The sequence below is a fragment of the Tympanuchus pallidicinctus genome, unplaced genomic scaffold (genome assembly GCF_026119805.1).
Source record: "Tympanuchus pallidicinctus isolate F22 unplaced genomic scaffold, pur_lepc_1.0 scaffold23, whole genome shotgun sequence".
NCBI classification, from domain to species: Eukaryota; Metazoa; Chordata; class Aves; order Galliformes; family Phasianidae; genus Tympanuchus; species Tympanuchus pallidicinctus.
Genome location: NW_026294740.1, coordinates 8,224,897 through 8,244,789, shown reverse-complemented (window position 1 = coordinate 8,244,789; position 19,893 = coordinate 8,224,897). Strand labels below are relative to the sequence as shown.

General features: G+C 48.0%; 1 protein-coding gene across 6 annotated transcripts in view; it reads left to right on the top strand.

The window, feature by feature from the left end:
* RHBDL3 (rhomboid like 3) overlaps window positions 1-19,893 on the top strand; it is a 79,319-nt gene that overhangs the window by 27,581 nt on the left and 31,845 nt on the right. For 2 of the 6 annotated variants that reach the window (XM_052688397.1, XM_052688394.1), the window contains exon 1: window positions 3,472-3,784. The exons of 3 other annotated variants lie outside the window; for them this stretch is intronic. In XM_052688397.1, the coding sequence (XP_052544357.1) occupies window positions 3,665-3,784 (120 nt within the window). In that variant the 5' untranslated portion in view covers window positions 3,472-3,664. Of the gene's footprint in view, window positions 1-3,471; window positions 3,785-7,075; window positions 7,187-19,893 lie in introns of those variants that run through there. One more of the 6 variants, XM_052688399.1, reaches the window with a different exon arrangement.

The following is a 19,893-nucleotide window of genomic DNA, read 5'->3' as shown; positions in this document are numbered from 1 at the left end:
GCCGCCAGGGGGCGCCATGGGCCCGCGCAGCCGCGCCGCTCCGTGCCGGCACTGCGGGCTGAGCGAGCCTCGCGGAGCGGCGGGCGGGTGCGGAGCGCGGCGGGATTTCAGCCGCTCCTGAGGAAAAGCGCTGAGGCGATCTGTGCCACAGCGGCAGCGGCCGCGTCTGTTTTACGCTGTGATTCCCGAAATCCTCCCGGAAGGAGGCTGGTGGTGTCAGGACGGAAGCTCACAAGCACGTCTTTAAGGCGCCATCCTGAGGGAACTGTAAGAAATCCCGTTATCTTAAGTGAGTCCCTGAGCGTTGGTGCCGCTGGCGGCGCCGAGCAGCGAACGGCTCGGAGCTGAGCTCAGCCCCGCTCAGCGCCTGGCTCACACGGAAGGTGCAGGCATTGCACAGGACCCTGCCTGCAACTGGCAGAGCTTCGGGAACATTCTGAGCTGCGTGCAGAAGTGAAGAGGGACCGGAGGCAGAGCTGTGTGCGCCATTGGGCACGCTTTGTTTGCAACAGCCTGTCAACGTTTTCAAATTATTTTTTCCCCTTAAAACAAACTCCGTCTCCACTTCCTGTTCAACCTGCGACATAAATCGGCTGGCCTTGGTGCAAAGGCACTGAGAGAACAACGATCTTGGTTCACCATCCTTGGAGACCATCCTTCACCCCTCAGCTTCGGCCTCCTGCCTGAAAGCTTGCCAGTTCTGGATTAATTGTAAGCATGGCTTGATTTTATGGTGAAAATTAACCCTGGGTTACTGATTGGTCTCATTTCAAGCAGTTGTTTTAATTTGGAATGAAGCCATCTGTGTGTGTTGTGATCCCATCAGGTAACAGATGAAAAGGTGCAAAGACATCTTAAACATCGCGGGGCTGATCTGATAAGAAGGGACTGGAGCTCGTTTTTGCTCACTGTTTCTTCAGGAGGGAAGGCATTCACGAACGAGGCAGATGCTGTAAGTCAGGTCATATGGTCTGATTCACATTAACCCTAAAGTGTGAGGCTGATGTCCTCACTCAAAGCACCCTCTGTCCTGCTCCCTTTTGGGCACAGTTCATACAGCCTGTGGTCCTTATAGATCTTCATGAGTCTGAATGGGTTAATCTGACTGGCTCGATCCAGCTGTAACTCCATAAGTGCTATCTACCTTCTTGCTCGGGTGCAGTGCTTTTGGCTTCTGATCCTAAATAGTGCATTTTGCTTCAGAAGTAGCCTTCCAGGTTTAAGTCTCTGTCTGAGCTCCGATGCAGTCATCAAGCTGCATAGATTCCTCCATTTGGTTTCGACTGCGAGAGCTGTGCAGTTTTGTAAAAGCCCTTTGGGGCTTCTTTGGGTGGAAAAAGGACCCATGAACCAACTGTTTTGATTTGTTTTGGGAGGCTTGGCTGACAGATGTTGGCTCGTCCCTTTGAGAGCTTTCACATTGCATATTCATTAGTTGACCTTTTTAGCCACTTCCCATGCAGGAAGGACCCGTATCTACGTTCTGTTTGCAGTATGAGGCATATCAAGGATTGCCCATATAACTGAAGGTGATCATGTACTGGGGTCTATTATCTCAAGCTTCGTCTCTCTGAATTCCTTCTGTAACCCTTCTGTGTTGTTTGCATCTGCTCTGTGTTGGCCCACAGCTCCCTGGTGTCTCTAGCAATTACTGTTTTCCAAGGTAGAATCACCAGGGTATGCAGTGGGGAGAAATGACAATCTAAATTAAGAGGCTCGCACAGACTTGGAAGACGATCATTTGTCTGTAACAAAACTCCTCATTAGAATACTGTTAATTTCCTTTCTGTGACAATTATAGCACAGCACTGGCTCGTATGTGCAATGTGCAGAGATATTTCCCTGGGGAAGAAAAAAAAAAAAAAAAAAAAAAAAAAAAAACAAAACAAAAAAAAACCCCAAAGCATTCATTGGCACTAGAATGAAACATTCCTTACAGAAGAAAAATGAACTTATAATTTCAAAGCAGTTTTCCAGTTTAATGGGAATTTGGTGTTAAGGTAAGGCTTTGCAGCTCTCCCTGCTGTTTACTGCGTTTATGTTAGATCTCATGGTTAGTGTTTTCCTGCTAGCTCCTGGAATAGAGGGCTCTTGACACGGCAGTCCCAGCTGCGTGGAACCTGTTACCCCTGAAATACATCTCATTTATTCTCTTTACTTCTAAAACTCTCCTCCTTCCTCCCTAAAGACATCTTTAAATGACTGCTGCTTCTTTCTGCTGGCATAGTGCATTTTTTTCCCATCCATCTGTTTTGGAGTTTTGATGAGGTTTAAGTTTTTAATCAAAAAGAGATTGTCTTTATGTTCATGGCCTGGAATATTTTGGCAGGGATGGTGTTTTACAAGGGCTGGTGCTTCTCAAGTGCCGGGTTTGGTGGCCTGCCCTTAGATTTTGGAGGAGCAGATTGGAGGGGCTCTGGACAGCTGCCCAGCAGCATCAGCCCAGCTGGGCCTTTGCCTTCAGCAGGGTTGTGCTCCTCCCTGCCGCGTGGTTTGGGTGCCGTGGCTCACAGCTGAGCACCCAGCGTGGGACTAATTTGACCTAGATCAAAAGTGATACACAGCATGGAGCTTTTGGCAGCTGTGGATGGAAGAGGGAATCTCTGCTGTGTGCTGCTGCTGGATGGAAGATCCTAGTGCAGCTCTAGAGGTATTCTATCTGCGTTCACTCATTATTATTTAGCTTTTCTTGTTGCTGGCTGCCTTCTAAACAAATCTGTAAAGAAAAGAAGGAATTCTTGCTTGGTTCTGTCCTTGTGGTTGAGGTCTGTGTGACCTGCTATTAGAACTCCCGTGTCACACTGTTGGCCTGAGGCTCTGGATCCTCTCCCCTCGGCCCCGTGCTCCTCTGCCTGCCAGCACGGCGCAAAGCAGCGGCAGCATCAGCCCGGCCTGCCGCCCTGCCCCCGCCAACCTGCTATTCCCGTGCTCGATTGGAAGAAGCTAAAACTGCTGTATTTCTGCCTTCCGTCAGGGCATTCCTCAAGTTCCTAATCCAGGCTCCAGATGATTAAGACGCCCATCTTAACGTATAGGGACAAATAATTACGGTGAAGGATTAAAAAAGCCGCACCGAGCCCGAATCGCGAGCATCCCCGGGCAGCAGAAGTTAGGTTTAAAAAGCCGCCGTAACCCCGCACGCCTCGCCGCCTGCCCGCACTTGCTCAGCGAGACCGAGGGCGCACGGAGCCGCTCGGCCGGCATCTGGAAACGGGACCGGCGGGGCTCCCCGCGGTGCTCCCGTACCTCTCCTCCTCCTCCTCCTCGCCGCCGCCCCGCCCGCGTCCTCCGCCGCGCTCCCGGGCTCTGCCTCCCGAAGTCCCCGGCGCCGCGCGGCTCCCCCCGGTCGCTCCGCGGGGCCGTGCCCGGGGCTGGGGACGGCGCCCGGCCGCGGGGGCGGGAGGAGGGGAGCCGGCCAAGTCGGCGCGGGGAGGGGTCACCACCTGCCCCGTCCGGAGCCGGCCGCCGGGATGCCGCCTGCCCGTTCTGCCCGCTCTAATTGGATGTTCCCTGGATGGAGGATTTCCTCCCCTCCCGGCTGCGGGAGTCATGAAGGCAGGCTCGGCTGCGCTTGAAAGTTTGCCAAGCGGCAGCTAGGTTTAATTTCTTTAAGGATCCGAGGAGAAGGGGGGAGGCGGGGGCTGGAGGGGGACCGTTTCCAAGCATGGGAGACAGGCTGCCGGAACCTCACGCCAGCTCTTCCCCTGCTGTGGCTGCCGGCTCAGAAGCGGAAGAAATCGAGGTGCTCGACTCCGAGGATGTCCTACCTATGGCCGCAGAGGATGTAAGTTTCCTTTGCTCAATGTCTTCACCCCTTTCCTCCGGGCCCGGCTAATCGGCTCAAGCTATTTATAAATGAAGTCCGGGCCGGGGGGAGGAATAGGGCCGGTGACCCTTTAGGACGAGGTAAAGACGCCGGCTCCATCCCCGCCGCTCCCTGCCCCGTTCTCCCCTTGCCGCCGGCGAATGCGGACTCCGGCAATCGTCCCCGTCATGGAAAGCCGTCCTCCTCCTCCCCGTCCGGCCAGGAAAGCCCCGGCTGCGGTGTCTTGCCCGCCCGGACCCCCTGCCCGCCCGGAGCCGCACCGGTGGGAGACGCAGCCCCGAGTGAGCTGCGGCTGCCGGGCTGCGGGCAGGGGGAGCGGGGCTGCACGCGGAGGCGTCTCTGGAGGCAGGAGAGGGGCTGCTGCCTTGGCTTGAGGGGTTTCCTGGGCACGGAGGGCTTTTTCAGAGTCCCAGCGTCTCGGAGGTGACTGATGTGAGCACTCCCCTTTTCCTCTTCCAGCTCCCCAGCAACAGAGAAGGAAGTTTTTCTCCCAATTCGACAACCTCCCTTCACCCTCAGGGCTCCGATTGCACCTGAGGATGGGTTAATTTGGTACCATTCTGTCTCTGCTCACCCAGCCTAGAAGGACACCGAGTAGTCCTGCATGCTTTGAATCAGCTCCTGCCGGGCTGAGCAGCAGAGCCTGCAGAGCTGAGCTGGTCGTTCTGCATCTGCCAGAGGCAGGAGCTCGCTCTGCACCTGTCTGGGGGGGAGGGGGAAGAGGGGGGGACACGTATGTGAACAGATCCTGCATTCCTGGTGCATCCTAGGACTGTTTGCTGCTCTCCTTCCCAGCAAACTCTGGCAAGTGTCTGCTCAGCCTGCAGAGATAAGCTCAGGCTCTGTGCCTGCCTACAGGAGGATGAAGCAGTGATACTGCATGTCTTTCTGGTGGGCTGTCTCTAGGACCTTGCATTGGGTGAAAGCAGCGCTTGTAACTTAAGCTTCCGGCAATGGCACATCTTCTTTTCCCTCTACTTTTATGATGTTGCTAGTGGAACCCGCACGGAGCTGTTAGGGGCAGTGCTGACTCCTGATCCCCCAGCCCCTTCCGAGTCCCTTAGAATTTGGTTGCTGAATTTTCCTCCCAGAGGGCAGCAGAGGAAGTACACTTGCCTGCTGGAGCTGCTTTCCCCAGGCTGTATTTCTTAGTGCTGAACGTTCAGAAGGAAACGTACTGCAGTTTGTCCTCTGCTACAGAACTGCCAGACAGCTGGCAGTGGAGCATGCCTGATCATGGGAATATGACGTTTTCATAGGGAAGGATGGCTTTCGAGAAGCTTTCAATGAACATGTTTCCAAATCCTGATTCTTGTGACCTTTTATTCTATGAGAACTGTTGTGCTTTTGTGTCCAGGAGAAGTGAGGGGTTGAGAGCCTGGCAGGATTGGGGTCCTGGCTCAGTAGGCTGCGAGCTCTCCTCAGTGAAATCTAGATTATCATCCTAGTTCTGCTACTGACATGCTGCTTGACCTTGAGGTAGGACTGCTTGGGTCTGATCCAGCTCGCAGTGTTACTTACTTTGGGATCTGCATTGTTATTTGACTCTTGTACCTTATTTTGTTGACTGCAGGAAACATAGCTAGAGCCTGCAGTTGCATTGCTTGTGGGAAGCTGCTGAGACCTGGCAATAGATGATATGGCAGAAACTTGAGGTATCGTGTATCATCTGCAAGTCAGAAGAGCAGGAAGCGGTGTAAATGCCCTCCTTCTCCACAGCCAAGGATTTCCTGCTGAAACAAGCAGGCTGCAGAGCATCATCCCTGAAAATTCAGACTGCTCTGTGCTGGGAGTGTGCTCCCCTGAGACCTGACTTGGGGCTGATTTTCTGTTATTACATTTGAGACTTTGATGTGAGCTCTTCTGCTTGGCCTTGCTGACACAAGGTTGGCTCTTTGTGTGTTGTTAGCCACAGAAATATTACACAGTGGATGTTTGGCTGTTACAGCCTTGACAGCGTGTGAGAGCTCAGCTGTGATGTCATTACAGCTCTCAGAGCAGCATTTCACAAGGCCAGGATTCAAGCAGTCCCAAAATGTTCTCTTTAAAGTGCTGGGCTGATTTATGATGATGAATGGGAGTTTATAAAGGGGTGGGGATATGGGGAAGGTGGGAGCCAACAGCTGAACTGATTAAATGGAATTCAGTGTCCTGATACCCCACTGTCTTTCCAGCCAGTTCTGCTTTAGATCAGCCTACCAAGGGAAAGAAAATATTCTTAAGAGAACTGGATACCACTCTCACCAGAGCTTTGTGTTGCATGTATCCTAGTGAGGAGATTTGCTTATGTGAGTCTCATGTTTGTTAATTTTCTCATTTTGGTTTTCTGGGAAGCTGAGCGAGGCAGCAACAAAGTGTTGTGCTGAACAGCACTTCAGGCAAGGAGAACTGAGAACATGCAGGTTTGTAGGGAATACAAACCAGCAGTTACCCGGGTCACTTGCTCCATGGAATGTTTTCTCTTCTGACCCCAAATCATAGAGTCATAGAATGAAAATCCAGGAGATAAGAGTTAAGCACTTCACTAGGAATTTCCTATATTCCAGGCACTGTGAGGCAGCAGTGATGGGGTAGGAGGTGGTGTGGCACTGGTCTTTGTACAGTGCATAAAGTGGAGCCAGTCATCGGCTTGTTCTTTCTGTTCCCTAGTGAAGAGAAGAACTTGTGGAGTGTTCACATAGTAATCTGCATTGAAATGGATCTTCTTGCTACGCACAGCCTTTAAGACAGATCTGGTCCAGAAGCTATGGGGATAAATCTGTGTAATAGATTCTCTCCATCCTTCTGCCCTTCCACCTTGTACTAGAAGTATTACCTTAGATGTGCACAGATGTGATTCTGAGACCTGATGGGTTGTCAAAGGCCTTGCAGCAAATCCTTGCCAGAGTTAGCAGCAGGCAGAGGACAAGGCTCAGAACCAGACAGGGCAGTCTGTGGGTCAGGGCTGGGCCACAGGGATCTGTAAAAGCATTGCCGACTCCTCCCTCCCCTCAGCATACACCAAGCTGTCTTGATCCTGGTGGATAAAAAGCCTTTTATTCCTTACTTGCTTGCAAGTAGACAAAGCAGAAGAAAACAGAATTAACACATGAATGTTCTGAGTTCTTCTTAATTTGGATTTGTAAATGAAAACTCTACTCCCTGTGGTTGGTAGATTCCCCTGCCTCCTCCCCCCCGGAAGGGTAGGTGGTTCTGGGATGAAGAAGGATATTGGAAATGGCACTAAATCATTAGGTTATTTCTCTGGAGAATGTATTTCTACAGTTTACTGCATATTAATGTCGTTGCTCTTATACCTTTTTGTTCTTTTTCCTCCCTTTATGCTTTGCCTCTCAGCACTGGAAAGCTCTGTTTGATCAGGTATGTGAACAACTGATGTATTGTCTCTGTCTTGTGAGCAAAGAGTGTAACCCTCACTTAATTTCCTCTGTACTAGATTTTGTGTGCTTTTAACATACCGTCTAGGAGCTCCGTGTTCCCAGTTCCCAGCATGCAAGTCATTATCATCATTACTGCTTTGGGCCTTCCTCTCTGTTCCTCATCAGAGCTGCCAGCTACAGAAGTGGGCCCAGCCTGACCACCCTCCCAGCACAGCTCTGAGCAGAGCTGCTGCAGCAGGTGCTCTGAGCATTGCACTCACTTTGCTCACTGCGTGAAAGGATCTCCTCTCTTTGAGACTGGCAAACAGGGACCAGTGCTGTAAAATCAACGCTTTATTATTTAAAAAGGTTCCCTAGTTTCTAAATTGACTCGTGCAGGATTACATCTATTTGTTCCAGTGGAGGACCTGCTACTTTTAACTTCTACAGGATAAGCAAAATATCTGCTTTTCTACCAAAGGCTGTGGTCGTATCAGATAAGTACTGGGGCTCCAATCTGCAGCCAGGTGAAATGCACGCAGCTCTGCAGAGCTCTGAGTTAGAGCTGCTGAGAATTTGGGCTGCAGATTCCAGTTTGTAAATTATGCTTTTAGCTGCTTTAACTGACATATGCCACGTGCCATGTATATGCCACGCCGTGCCATGTATATGCCACGCCGTGCCATCTGGTGTTCCTTCCATCTGCCAGGCTGAAATGTGAAGCATCTATAAACTGAAGGATTTTTCTAGGGTTGACTCGCTTCTAAACTGCAGCACACTCTGGGTGTCATAAACTTCTGTGGTCTTCTGTAAGTGAACTTACTGTGATGCTGGCATTGTCCTGGCATTGCTAAAATTCTGATGGGTTTTTGTCCCCGCATTACAAGGCAGCAATCTTGCTTCTGTATGGCTGAACTACAGAGCTGAAGGCTGCTGTGCAGTCTCTGCAAAAGAATGCTCTTGGTTCCTTGGGGGTCTTGTTATCATCCAGCCAGAAACTAGTTCTGGTGAGTGCGTGTTTGTATCTGCTTAGCTGTGACCAGCTGCTAATCCATGCATCTGGACTGCAGCACATTTGATGTTGCTCATTCAAGCAACTGGCAGTGAGGAATTAGGTTGCTATAATTGTTGTTCACACCTAAGTTGTGTGGTGTATTTGAATTTGCCGGGGCTCGTAGGAAATGCTGCTACTCCAAACGTGGGTTCGAGACAAGCTGTTTGTGATCTGAGCTGAATGTTTGCTGCAGCCACTTGGAATTCTCTCCTGTCTCTAGAGTTGGACCTAATTTGGAGTCTGATTCTACAAGCATCCTTTGAAGTCATTGAGTCCTTGTGGGATGGGGATCTTGGCTGGTAGCTACCTCAGGCTCAAAGGAAGGAATGGGTAATTTCCCCCTGGACTTGTCTGAATAGTAGATGTCTTTTTTTTTTTTTTTGGGGTTGCAAAGACAGAACTCTGATAATTAGCTATGTTTCAATTAGGACTGCAGTGGAATTCTAAGCCTTGTCTGTAAGGCTTTGTTACCAAAGAGAATGCAACCTGTGACTGCTGGTTGTGAGTCCTGAATGCATCAATAAGGTCCTTGTTGCCCATGGGCAAAGCCGAGGAGCTGACGTCTTCCTGGAGAGCAATATCAGCTCTGCAATGCAATTAGCCCTGCAGTGAATTACAGGATGCTGTTTGTCGTGGAACAAGGTTGCTATCTCAGCAGCTCTGTGATGGTAGGAGAGGAGAATGTTTTGTTTAGCTCTAACTGGCATCTGTGTGAAACATGAGGACAGTCTTGTTGCGGCTCTGCTGGGAGATGTAGCCTGGCCTTAAATGTGTTTAGGGTGGAAAGGAATGGCCAAAGATTTATGTGCCCTGTGCAAGTGTGACTTGTGGGCTGGGACCAAAGTTTAAGTCACCTGTTCAGGTGGGGCATGTGGGCTTCTGCATTCAGCACCTCCCAGCAGAACAAGAGAAGACCCTGGGCAAAGTGCTGGAGCAGTTGGGAATGCTCAGGCTGGGAGTCTGCAAGTCTCTTGTTTCCAGGGTGATTTCGTGTGATGGTAAACGGTGCAAAGGAGAGGTCAGCAATCCCCTGTTCTTGCTCTTGACAGTAGTGAGAATGAAATTACTATTACAGCTTTTTATTTTTTTTTTTAGGGGGGGGGGGGGGATGAAGTTTGCAAAACTTTTCTTCAGGCTTACTGACAAAAAAGTAGTTTTCTGTTTAGGCATATAAAACGTAAAGGATTCTGGTGGTGGTTTTGACCCTCCCCTCTCATCATCTTCAATTAAAAACTCAGAACTTTTGGGTGAATATTGCTGCTCAGCCTTAAAGCCGTGCTTTTCCCTATTTGTTTTGAAGGGGAAGCAAAAGACACTGACTTCTGGAAGAATTTTTCTATTTGTTTTGATCCAGTTCTGTTCTGTCGCACTGGGAGCTGTCAGTGACTGAAGCCACAATCTCCTGCCAGGTTGCATCTTTTTAAGAAGTAAAAACTAAGATTTAGCAAACCGTCAGGTCCAGCTCTGCTTCCTGGGCTTTGATGTTCAAAGAAGCGCTCCCCAGAACAGAATTCAGAGCCTTTGGGGGGGGGTGGGGGGGTGGGGGGTCAAGACTTCACCCAGGAGTTTGAGAGCTGGCAGGCAGGCAGCTTTCCAGTGCTGCAGCCGGAAGGTTACAGTACAGCTGCTGCTTCATGCCATGCTGAAGAGATGCATTTTTTATTATGAGGCCATGGCCCTCGAGCAGCTCTAACTCACTTTTATATGGGAACTTTTATAGGGTTTCATACATTTATTTATTGTGCTCATAAACACCCTCCACCCCCACACAGGCATTAACTCTGCATCTGCTGCCTTCTGCAGAGCCTGCACTGTCACTGAGCACACCACAGTCTGTGTGGAATCCAGGCTCTGAGCAGAGCAAGGCATTGCCTTTCTCTGTTCTCCACGGCCACTTGTATTGCATTCTTCAGTGGCCAAAAACGTTCTCTTTTGCTCATCTTCAGATAATCTCAAAAGTGTGACAATCCCAGTAGCTGGTCCTGGCAGTTTCATACTTCTGTGTGCTACTAAGGTCCCTCGTTAATTCCCTTGCATGCATGTCCTATTTGAATCCAAGCTGGGTGATTGCTCCTGCTTTGCTATGTCCTTTCTAAGGCCTCGGGTGCCCTGCTTTGACTCTGTGTCCCCGGTGTCCCTGCTTTAGAGAAGACTGTAGCTAATCGGTATTATGCAGCCTTTGGCCATACTGGGTAAAAGGGACTATCTGAGATGATGGTGTTCCTTATTAGGACCAAATTGCCTTCCAGAGGTGGCTTTTAGCTGCTTTAGATGCCAAGAGCTCTTGTCTTCTCTGTCTCATCCCCATGGTTGCTGTGACTTCAAGGGTGAATTTATATTATCAGCCCTCATCTTGGAGTTCTCACTTCTTCTCACCCGTACCTTGGCGTGTAGTCATGACAACAAACTTGTTTTAAATAGCCCCACACGCAGCTCTCCCAAAAGACCCTCCTCTCTGGCACAGCACCTTGATTCTATTGCTTGTCAATCCAGGCTGTGTTTTTGTTGCAGCTGCTTTAGGAATCCTGGATTGTGTCCTGAGACTTGCACGTGAGTGTGATGGCAACAGATGAACAGAGTTTATGGGGAATGCAGAGAGATGCCAAGTTACCCAGTCTGTGTGGGCAGCTAATGGAAAAGTTGAGCTCAGAATTGAGACTGCATGATTCTGGACCAGGCGTGTGCTTGTCAGGAAAGGTTCAGTTGCTGACACTACCAGCAGTGGGTGCAGCTGAACCTGCTCTGTGACAGCCTCTGAAGCATTAAAATGTTCTTGAAAATACGCTGCCTTTGCAGCCTCCTTAAATCCAGGGCTGGTTCCTGCGTGACTGAAATTGCAAAAAGCAATCCATAAAACCAGGCCAGCTGTGATCGTGGTTGGTGGTAACTAAGAAAGGGAATTATGTTGAACTTGATGATCTTTTATTTTAACCATGCTCCTTTTCTCAGGATAGACTTTAACACAGCTGAACTATTTCCCATGCTATGAAAGAAATTCCAGCTTGTTTACTGGGACGCTGTTGAACTAAACATCCCACTTCCCTTTGAGGAGTTTCCCTGGCTGCTGTTGCAGGCTGAGGGCTGTGGCTGAGGCTGGAAGCTCCCTGTAGGTTTGTGCCTGGTGATTTTACCACTTTCTGTTGCTTTGCTGGTTGGTGTGGCTCACTGGGAGCAGGCAGAGGAGAAACTGCAAGATGGAGAATAGGAAACGATGTCTGTGTGAGCAGCAGCGTGGGTGGGAGTCATGTGCTACCTTCAAGTCGTTACCTGGATTTTGGACTTCTGCTCTCTCTTTAGATTTGAGCCCATCATTGTCTGCATCTGAGCAGCATGGTGCTGCAAAGAGGAGGTTACAGGAACTAGAAATAGGAAATGAGACAAAGTAATAAACTTTGACTCTAATATGGATGGGAGAATCAGAGGTGCTGATGGAAAGACTGTTCAGTATGACAACAGATTAGCACCAGGGTCTGCCTTGTCTCCTTATTGGACATGTCTATGAATGTGACTAGAAGCTTTCTCCCTTTTCCCCCCTCCACCGAGCTGTGCATTGTAAAGGGGAAAGACACTTTACAAGGGTCTCTTGGCAATGCACAGAGGGGGTTCTGCATCTGCCCCACGCCTTGAAGTCTAATCTCATTTACAGTTGTCAGCGTGGGCTGCTGGAGGAGATGAAAGGCAGAGGACAAGGAGGGAGAATAGATTAGTCTCGAGCAGAGGGCGCTGGGGTGCACCTGCCTCTGCCCTGCTACCTTGAGGAGGGGCTGCAATGGCAGCTGGGCATGTGTCATCTGCTGCTCTTTGAGGGGCCAGCCATGGAGCACACGATTAATGGCTCAAGGGGCTGGGCTTTTATGAATGATAAAGCCCTGGGATTTAGGCAGGGGCTCTCAGGCCTTTTTTTTCTGAGCAATGCCATCACTTTACATTTCTCAAGTGGCATTTAGGGTGCAGGGAGCTGCTGTCTGTGACCACAATGCTTGCCTTTCTCCTCCCTCCCCAAACTGCGCTGACCTTTGTCATGCAGCATTAACCCTTTGACTCCTTCATTTTGGGTTATGGGGTTAGGAAAAAAAAAAGATTCCCTTCAAATTCATTGCCTTATGGACAGACTTGAAGGGTAGAATGGGCTGGTAACAGAGGATCTGGTTTTGCTGAAGGAGATTGGTTTGCTGATGCTGTCTGGATTGTCTGCCCCTTGCTGCCTTCTGCTGTTTTGAATGCAGCAGTCCCCAGGAAAGGGGAGATGGGAACTTACCTTCCCTTCAGTCAAGGAGGGAAACTGAGGCACTGAGCAGTGAATACTTCTGCTGAGTAATGCTTTGTATTTTACCCTATCTAGATCAGCCTGTTTCTGTCCCCAGTGTTGTTACGATGGATGGCAATCTCCCAACACTTTGGGGCTTATGCCAAGATCTGGCTTTTAGCCATGATAGCCTGGAGTGATTGCTCAGCATGAGAAAGCTACCTAGAGATCATTAATCTTCCCACTTCTTGCAGGGTGAGCAGCAAAATTTCCCCAAGTTCCTGCTTCGTGTTCCAATACCACTGCACAGTGAACACCAGCCAGGCCCTGAGCTTGGTAGTAATCCCTGCAGCATGAATGGTTTGTGATCAGCCACACCACCTCCCCTTTCCCTGGCTGCTGGGATACTCCTCTCTGCAGTCCCCACCAGCCTGTATGCTGACAGCTGGCTTTGCTTGATAGCCTTGAGCATGAAGCTGGAAGTAAAAGCCATCAGTGTGAGCAGACATCAGCAGTGCAAGAAATGCAGCACAGTGAGGCTTGTGCTGGTAGAATGAGGCACCTCCTGAAATGTTTTAAGGAGTCTTAAGAAACACACTGAAAAGCACATGGAGGCTGAGTCAGTCTTACGCAGCTCGTGAGTTACTGGCAGCTTGATGTCTCTAGATTTGTAAAAGCCTTGGAGGCTTCCTACTCATTACACATTCGTGTACCTTTGCTGTCTGAGCTTCCTGAATACCTGTGTGTTGGAGAGTAGCATCTGAGGGGCACAGCAAGCTGCATTCGGGCTGTTGTATCCCTGATCCCAGCTGCAGTGAGAGGCTGCAGTAGCTGCGTTTTGCCATTCCAGCTGAATGTGCTGGATGGGTTTTAGGCACATAGATCTTTGCTAATGCATTGTTCTCCAATCCTGTGTTGCACACAGAAAATCACTGAAGCAAACAGAACATTTAAGCCTTCGTGTTTAAAAAGAAAGGAGGGTAAAAAAACTGTAAACACAGACTGGATTGATGCCTTTCTGCAAATCAGCTGGTGCACTGTGCTCTAGCTATGTGCTCTGTTATGATGGAAGGGAGAGAGGAGGAAGAGATCATCCTGTCTCCTGAGGAACAAACCCAGCTGCCTAGCAAGTTGAAACAGTTTGGAGGTGCTTTTCCAAGCCATCAGCATTTATGCCTTGGCATTTACAGGCCTTTTAAACTTACTCTCTACCAGACCTGGAAAGCGTGTAGTAGGAAGTATGACATTCTTGTTACCTTCATTTATTTGCAGTGAACACAAATGTACCTGGGCACACTTGCAAATTAAATGCAGCATTGGGCATGTTTGAGTTTGGCAGCAGCCAAGGAAGCTGTGATCTCTCTCTGCCACCTTATTAGGTATCCTACAATGTTTTGGCCTGAAATCATCTTGGTGCCAACACACCTTGAAACCAAATAGCTAAAGTCCAGTGATGGGCTGAGCTCTTCCAAAGCTCTCCCTGGAATGTGGCTGCTCAGCTCCCTGAAGCTCCTTTGGATACCCTTGTCTCCTACATGTGTGTCCTGCATGCTGCATCCTTCCAGCACCTACCTGGCAATTCTGAGTCAGTAAAGTGTTTGTGTGTGTGTGTATTTGAGTGGATTTGATCTTATTTATTTACTTATGGCGTGTTCTGTCAGAGTAGAGCTGCCTTGAGAGTGACATTTTGCCTTGGGCTGTCTTATGCAAAGGCTGCTGCTGCTGTTTCATCAGCTGCTCCGGGATCAACACAGAACTTCCCGAAAGCAACTTGTCTTCCGTGTTTGAAAAACACAAACCAGTGAAGAGTTGTAGATCTCTGGACGTGACCTTGTTTAGCAGGTACTAATTAACAGAGCCAGTAGGTTGTTCTCAGTGCTGTGCAATTACGAATAGAATGCACAGAAATCTCATATGGACCTTGAGTTCGTTCAGCTCTAAATATTAAATTCCCAGCACTGGCAAGATGCAGAGGATGTATGTATTCTTAGTATATGTTCCTGTTGCTTAGGAACAGCTGTCTGCAGTGACCCTGTGTTGCTGGTGAGAAGAGTAATGGTGTATGAAACTGATGTTAAACAAGCAAGATCAATCTTCCCCCTAGGAGCTGCTCTTCGTGTTCTTTGATACTTGACATCCTCTGTAAGCAGTGCATACCCTGGAGTTCCCTGAGTTGCACGAGGGAAAAATAAGCGAGGTGGTTGGAAGCAAAGCTGTTTGTGACTGCCATCACACCTCACACACTTCTTCAAGGAGCTGTTCTCCAAGGAAGAACCTTCTGTGATCCTTCACAATTAGGCACCAGTGATGATGAAGGCCTTGTTTTGTGTAACGTGCTTGTTTGTGATGTATAATTGTGGTGGAACTGCTTGCTGATGGCAGCCTGCAGCCAGTGAGCCATTTCCTCCATGCTTACTGCTTGATAGAGAGAGGATCAATGTGCTCTGAAGTGGAAAATGGGAAGTTTGACAAAAACTACTGGAAAACTTCACCCTGTGTGCTCTGAATTGGTCTAGTGGAGCACTTGGAAACAAGTGTGAGAAGGGTCCCAGGCCTCTGAAGGAATTGTTGGACATCCCACCTTCAGGGTGACTACTGCAATGCTGTTCAGTCAACCTGCCCAAAGGCTGTGCTGTGCTGGCTGGTTTGTGTGTTCTTCACCTGACTGGAGCCTTCTGCTGCAGTAACTGCCTTCCACAGCACGGGGTGGCTTCTCCCAAGGTGATGATAACTGGATTATCTCTCAAAGGATAGCAGTGTGTTTGAAACAGGTCTTCCAGCCTTATTCCCTCTGTGGCCCCAGAGCTGAGAGTTGCCCTTGCTGCATTGATTTATGGGATCATTTAGGATTGGTGCTGGTGGCCAAGAAGAGCTGGAGCAAAAAGTCATTTGCTAGCTGCTGATTTATGGCTATAGTAAACAGTCCTGAAAAGCACAGTAAGAATTTTCTGGACCTTTTGCAGTTCCAGCTGACTGGTAGCTCCAGGCTGTTATTTGACCATGTGGAGTAATAAAACTGAGAAAACTAATTAAATTTTGGGCCTACCACAAAACAAGCTAGTTCATGCAAAAAATTACTCTGCACTTGCAAGCAACAGTGACTTTATAGGCTTACAAACCTGTATTTAATGACCAAGCATGTGGTATGGTGTGTGAAGTACAGCATCTCTCTGCTGCACCCCTACACAGATGTGGATGAGGGGGTCTGTCTGCATCTACCTGGGTGAAGGTGGTTTCTCCCTTCCTGGGGGAAGGAGTTGTGTGCTGGCCAGTTCTGTGTCTAGATCTCATACTGACATCTTTTTCTCATGTTTTGGTAAGATAATTGTCATGATTGCCAATCCCAGAGCAGATACATGGAATTTGAAAGAATGCATCTCAAAGAAAAAACTGGGAGGTGATGAGATTTTAAAAAATATTTACAAGCTTTCCCTTCTTTTTTCTGATGGATGCATTTGGATTGTCATGGCACTCAGTGCCAGATAGCATGCATCTATCCCAAGCTTTGGTTTTCTCCTCCAAGCTGAGTGTTATTGCAGAGCTATTATTTGACCTAAAAGAAGTGTGTGCATACTCAGTGCTATAGAATACTGCTTTTTCACACATCAAATCAAGTCCCTGTAGATTTTCACCTCCCTCCCAGATCTGGCAGACAGTGAAAAAGGGAGCTATTTTTACTCAGAAATGTTCTGTTTCAAACCCAGAGTATTAAATGTAGTTTTCTCCTGACAGGCTTCTTGGCTGATTGCTGTAAAACTCCATACCCATAGGAAGGAGAAAACATTGGGATCTTGGGGCTCACTAAATCAAGTGGGTGTTTCAGCCTGATCTTCATCTCAGTGGTGTTGCACACCAGATATCTCAGAAGTAACAGAAAGAGACCTAATGTCTCAGATCTGATCAACCTCTATGACTTTACTGTGTGTCTTGATTGGATTACATGTGGAGTTTTTTTGCTGTTTTCTGAAACAGGTGCTTATTGCTGTGATGTCTGAGGCAGGCAACAAGTAGGAAGGCCTATGAATGAATGAGTGGTGTTTGCTTCTTCCCACTGCTCACCTAATTCTGCCCTTCCTTTCTGCAGATTTTCTGTAGCTGATGCCTGTGAGATTGCCTGAGTGAACAAGATGTGGGTCTCAACCAGCAGCCTGGGTGCTGGACCAAAGAGCACCTGATTGCTGGCTGCAGTTCTGTCACTTTTGGGAAAGACTCCTGATGAAACTCTGCATTAACCTTCCATATTCAGTTTCCTTTTTCTGAACATTTTAGTTACAAGGGCTTGATTATTCTGCATTGCACATTTTTTTTATTTTGCTTTTGTTTTTGCTTGTATCGTAGCAGTGGCTGTGGGCTGTTGGGAATTGTCCTTATTCAGCACTGCAGCGGGGCTCCTTCAAGCACTTCAAAGCTCATTCTCCAGTGTCAGTTCAATTAGTTTCACAAGTTGGAGCAGAGAATAAGATCACTGATCGTATCCTGTTACAGTGGAGGACAGGCTGCTACAGACCTAACAAGAGGCTGGACTTGTGATTGCCCCTCACTCCCCCAGGTGCTGCATAACTGCATGGTGCCCAGTTAAGAAAAAGGAGAATGTTTTTACGTGACGTTTATCCCATGTCCATCCCTCTGCTGACTTTAATTTCAACAGACCTGAAATAGAAATCTTCCTTTTTGCTGTAGCTGTAATTGCCTTGGGTTGGACACTGGAGAGGCTCATTCACCTATGTAGGATGATAGAAGGTGCATGTGCTGCTCTTTCATCTGTTTCCATATAGCTGTGCACAAAAAAAAGAAGTGAGCTGTAGGTGTGATATCAGATCACTGCTCTGTACCATGACAAAGAATAGGTGTACCAGCACTACTTCAGCTGTTGCAAGATTAAAAGAGCTGTTACGTTAAGGATGATAATGTCTGGTTTGGCAAAAGAGCTGAGAGTTTGTCTAGGGTTGCAAAATATGTCCAGGTAAACTGTCTTCTTTAGTATGCAGTAGCATAAGCTTTAGTGACCTGGTGGATGTAGGATGCATGGAACTTGAATGCATTTCAGTTGTGAGCACTGCATGTATTGCATTTACAATCTCTGGGGTGTTCAGTCTCCCATTGTATCTGGGGTGCCTTCATGGGCTGTGTGTTTGTAAGTCATGGACTTGGTGGTGCTTCATATAAAGAAAATATGACCATTAAGTTGAATTATGGTGAGCTTAGTTTCTTCTTTTCTGATTTAATGTATTAATGTATTTCACACCCGGTGGCCCTTCAGCAGCTTGCAGGCTGGGTATGTAAATTGGGAGCTGCAAAGGATGGCTGATCCATTAATAGGTAGAATTTGATGCTCGTAGAAATGAATGCATTTAATGTTGCATGGCAATGGCATGCTTGAATTTTTAAGTCGCCTAAATATCTCTTGTTTGAATTCAGTGGCTCAGGCTATATTTGCTACGAAAGCAATGCTGATAGAGAGGCCATATGGTTCTAGAGGAGTGGTTGTTGTATCTGTGAGTATCACTTACACCGTTTGTGTATCAAATGTCATTCCAAAGAAGCTGTGAAAATGTGAAACCCAATATTTGAAAACAGAGCATCGCAGTTCAGATTCACGGTGTCCATAGGAATAAGTCCTTGGAGATGTGTTCGTGTGTTCATAAACTGTTCTTCAGGAAAAGACAAGTTTTATGCTTCCATGGTGGGATGTACGTGACTGAAAGGATTCTGTTGGTCTTTATGGATCTGCCACTGTGGGGTTTTAAACACCAGACAAAATCATGGCCCTTCTGAAGGGCCACCCCTTTGCTTCCTTTGGGCCCCATGCTGATTTCATTACTAATTTCAGAAGGGTAAGGACTTTTCCTGATTTTTATTTTATTTTTTTTAGTGTTTCTTTAGGCGTGAAGGTGTGGAAATATTTGTTTTCTTTTGAGGATTTTATTAAAGCAAACACAGCATATGCCAACATTGGGAAAGTGTTTATATGATAAATTTCAGTTTTCAAGCACGTGAATAACGTGGTGTAATGTTGAGAGGTGCACTCTGAAATCATTGCTGCTTCTCGCTTTTCCCTGAGCTCTGAGACACAAACACTTCAGCTCTTCATCTCTTATTGCCAACCTGGGATGAGGGTTGGAAGCAGCAAATATGCAGAGAATGTTGTGATCTGCACTGCAGAGTTGTGGCAAGGGGAAAGATCATTCAAGTCTGGATATTCCTTTTTCCCCATGGTTTCTATGGTTATTTTAATTAGTGAAGCACCAAGCTTTGGGTGGAGGCAGCAGGGATTTGCAGTCTGCTATGGGTTGGTAGCTGTGGTAGTTTGCGTGGTAACTGTGCTGAAGTTCTGCTATTGCCTGAGTAACCCTATTTTTGAAGATGGCTTCTGCTGAAATATCTGTACATAGGAAGAGCTGAATGAAAAGCACACTTCTTCCCTCTCTGATGGGGAAATACTCAGACTCACAGTTCACATCTCGTACCAGTGGCAGGTTTGTGTTTATCCTGTGTGGAACAGAAGTAATGCAGATCCCAGAGCAGCTTTACAGCTGGGCCATGGTACTTGCTTTCAAATGAGAAGAAATAGTGAGACTGTCACTGCCTCACATCTGTTGCTGCAGGTGCAGTGTAGTTACTGTCCAGTGCATGTCTATATGTAGTGGTTACTGTGGGGCTAAACAACATGAAAAGTCTTACCTGTATGTCTCCTGTCCAGCTCCTCCAAGACTTTCACTGTGATGAGCAGAACCTGGTTGTATTCATTTTCCATCTATCCTCTCATTCCTCATCTTTGCTATCGTTAATTGTTAGCATCTGGCTTGAAAGATTGCCTCTTAGAACGGTGCTGATGGGGCGCTTCCACAGGGGATTAAGGCTGGACTGGATTGACGAGGGGCGGTCTCCTTGCAGAGGGCAGTTTGCCAGTTGTGTGCAGGCTCATTGCTGCTGCTCTTCCAGTTACTCCAGTTCATGTCAGGTCACAGGCAAGAACTGGTTGCAGCTCCACTCCCTCACTGCAGCCAGCTGCTGAGATGTGGCCTCGTGCACCCAGCAGCTGTGTGGCTCTACAAGACTCTCTTTACTTCAGCTGCATCACCCCATGGAAGTGTTGTCATACCTGCATCATTGGGTGGTTTTCTACTGTGCAATTGCAGTGCTTTGATCAAGGATGTGGGTAATGATAACAGCACTGTGGGGCAGGGGCAGTAGTTGAGATGTCATTTCTTACTGTAACGTGCTCCCTAGGGGGCAATGTGTCTGTGAATCACACAAGTGCTTTCCTGCAGCTTTGCTTGCTTTCTGTTACCAGTTTGGCTGCCAGGATCTCAGAAAGCACAGGCTCCTGCACTTCTAAAAGTACTTTGCCTGTATTTCCAATGCCCTGAAGCACAGCTGAAGGCCCCACTAAGCTCACTGAATCCAG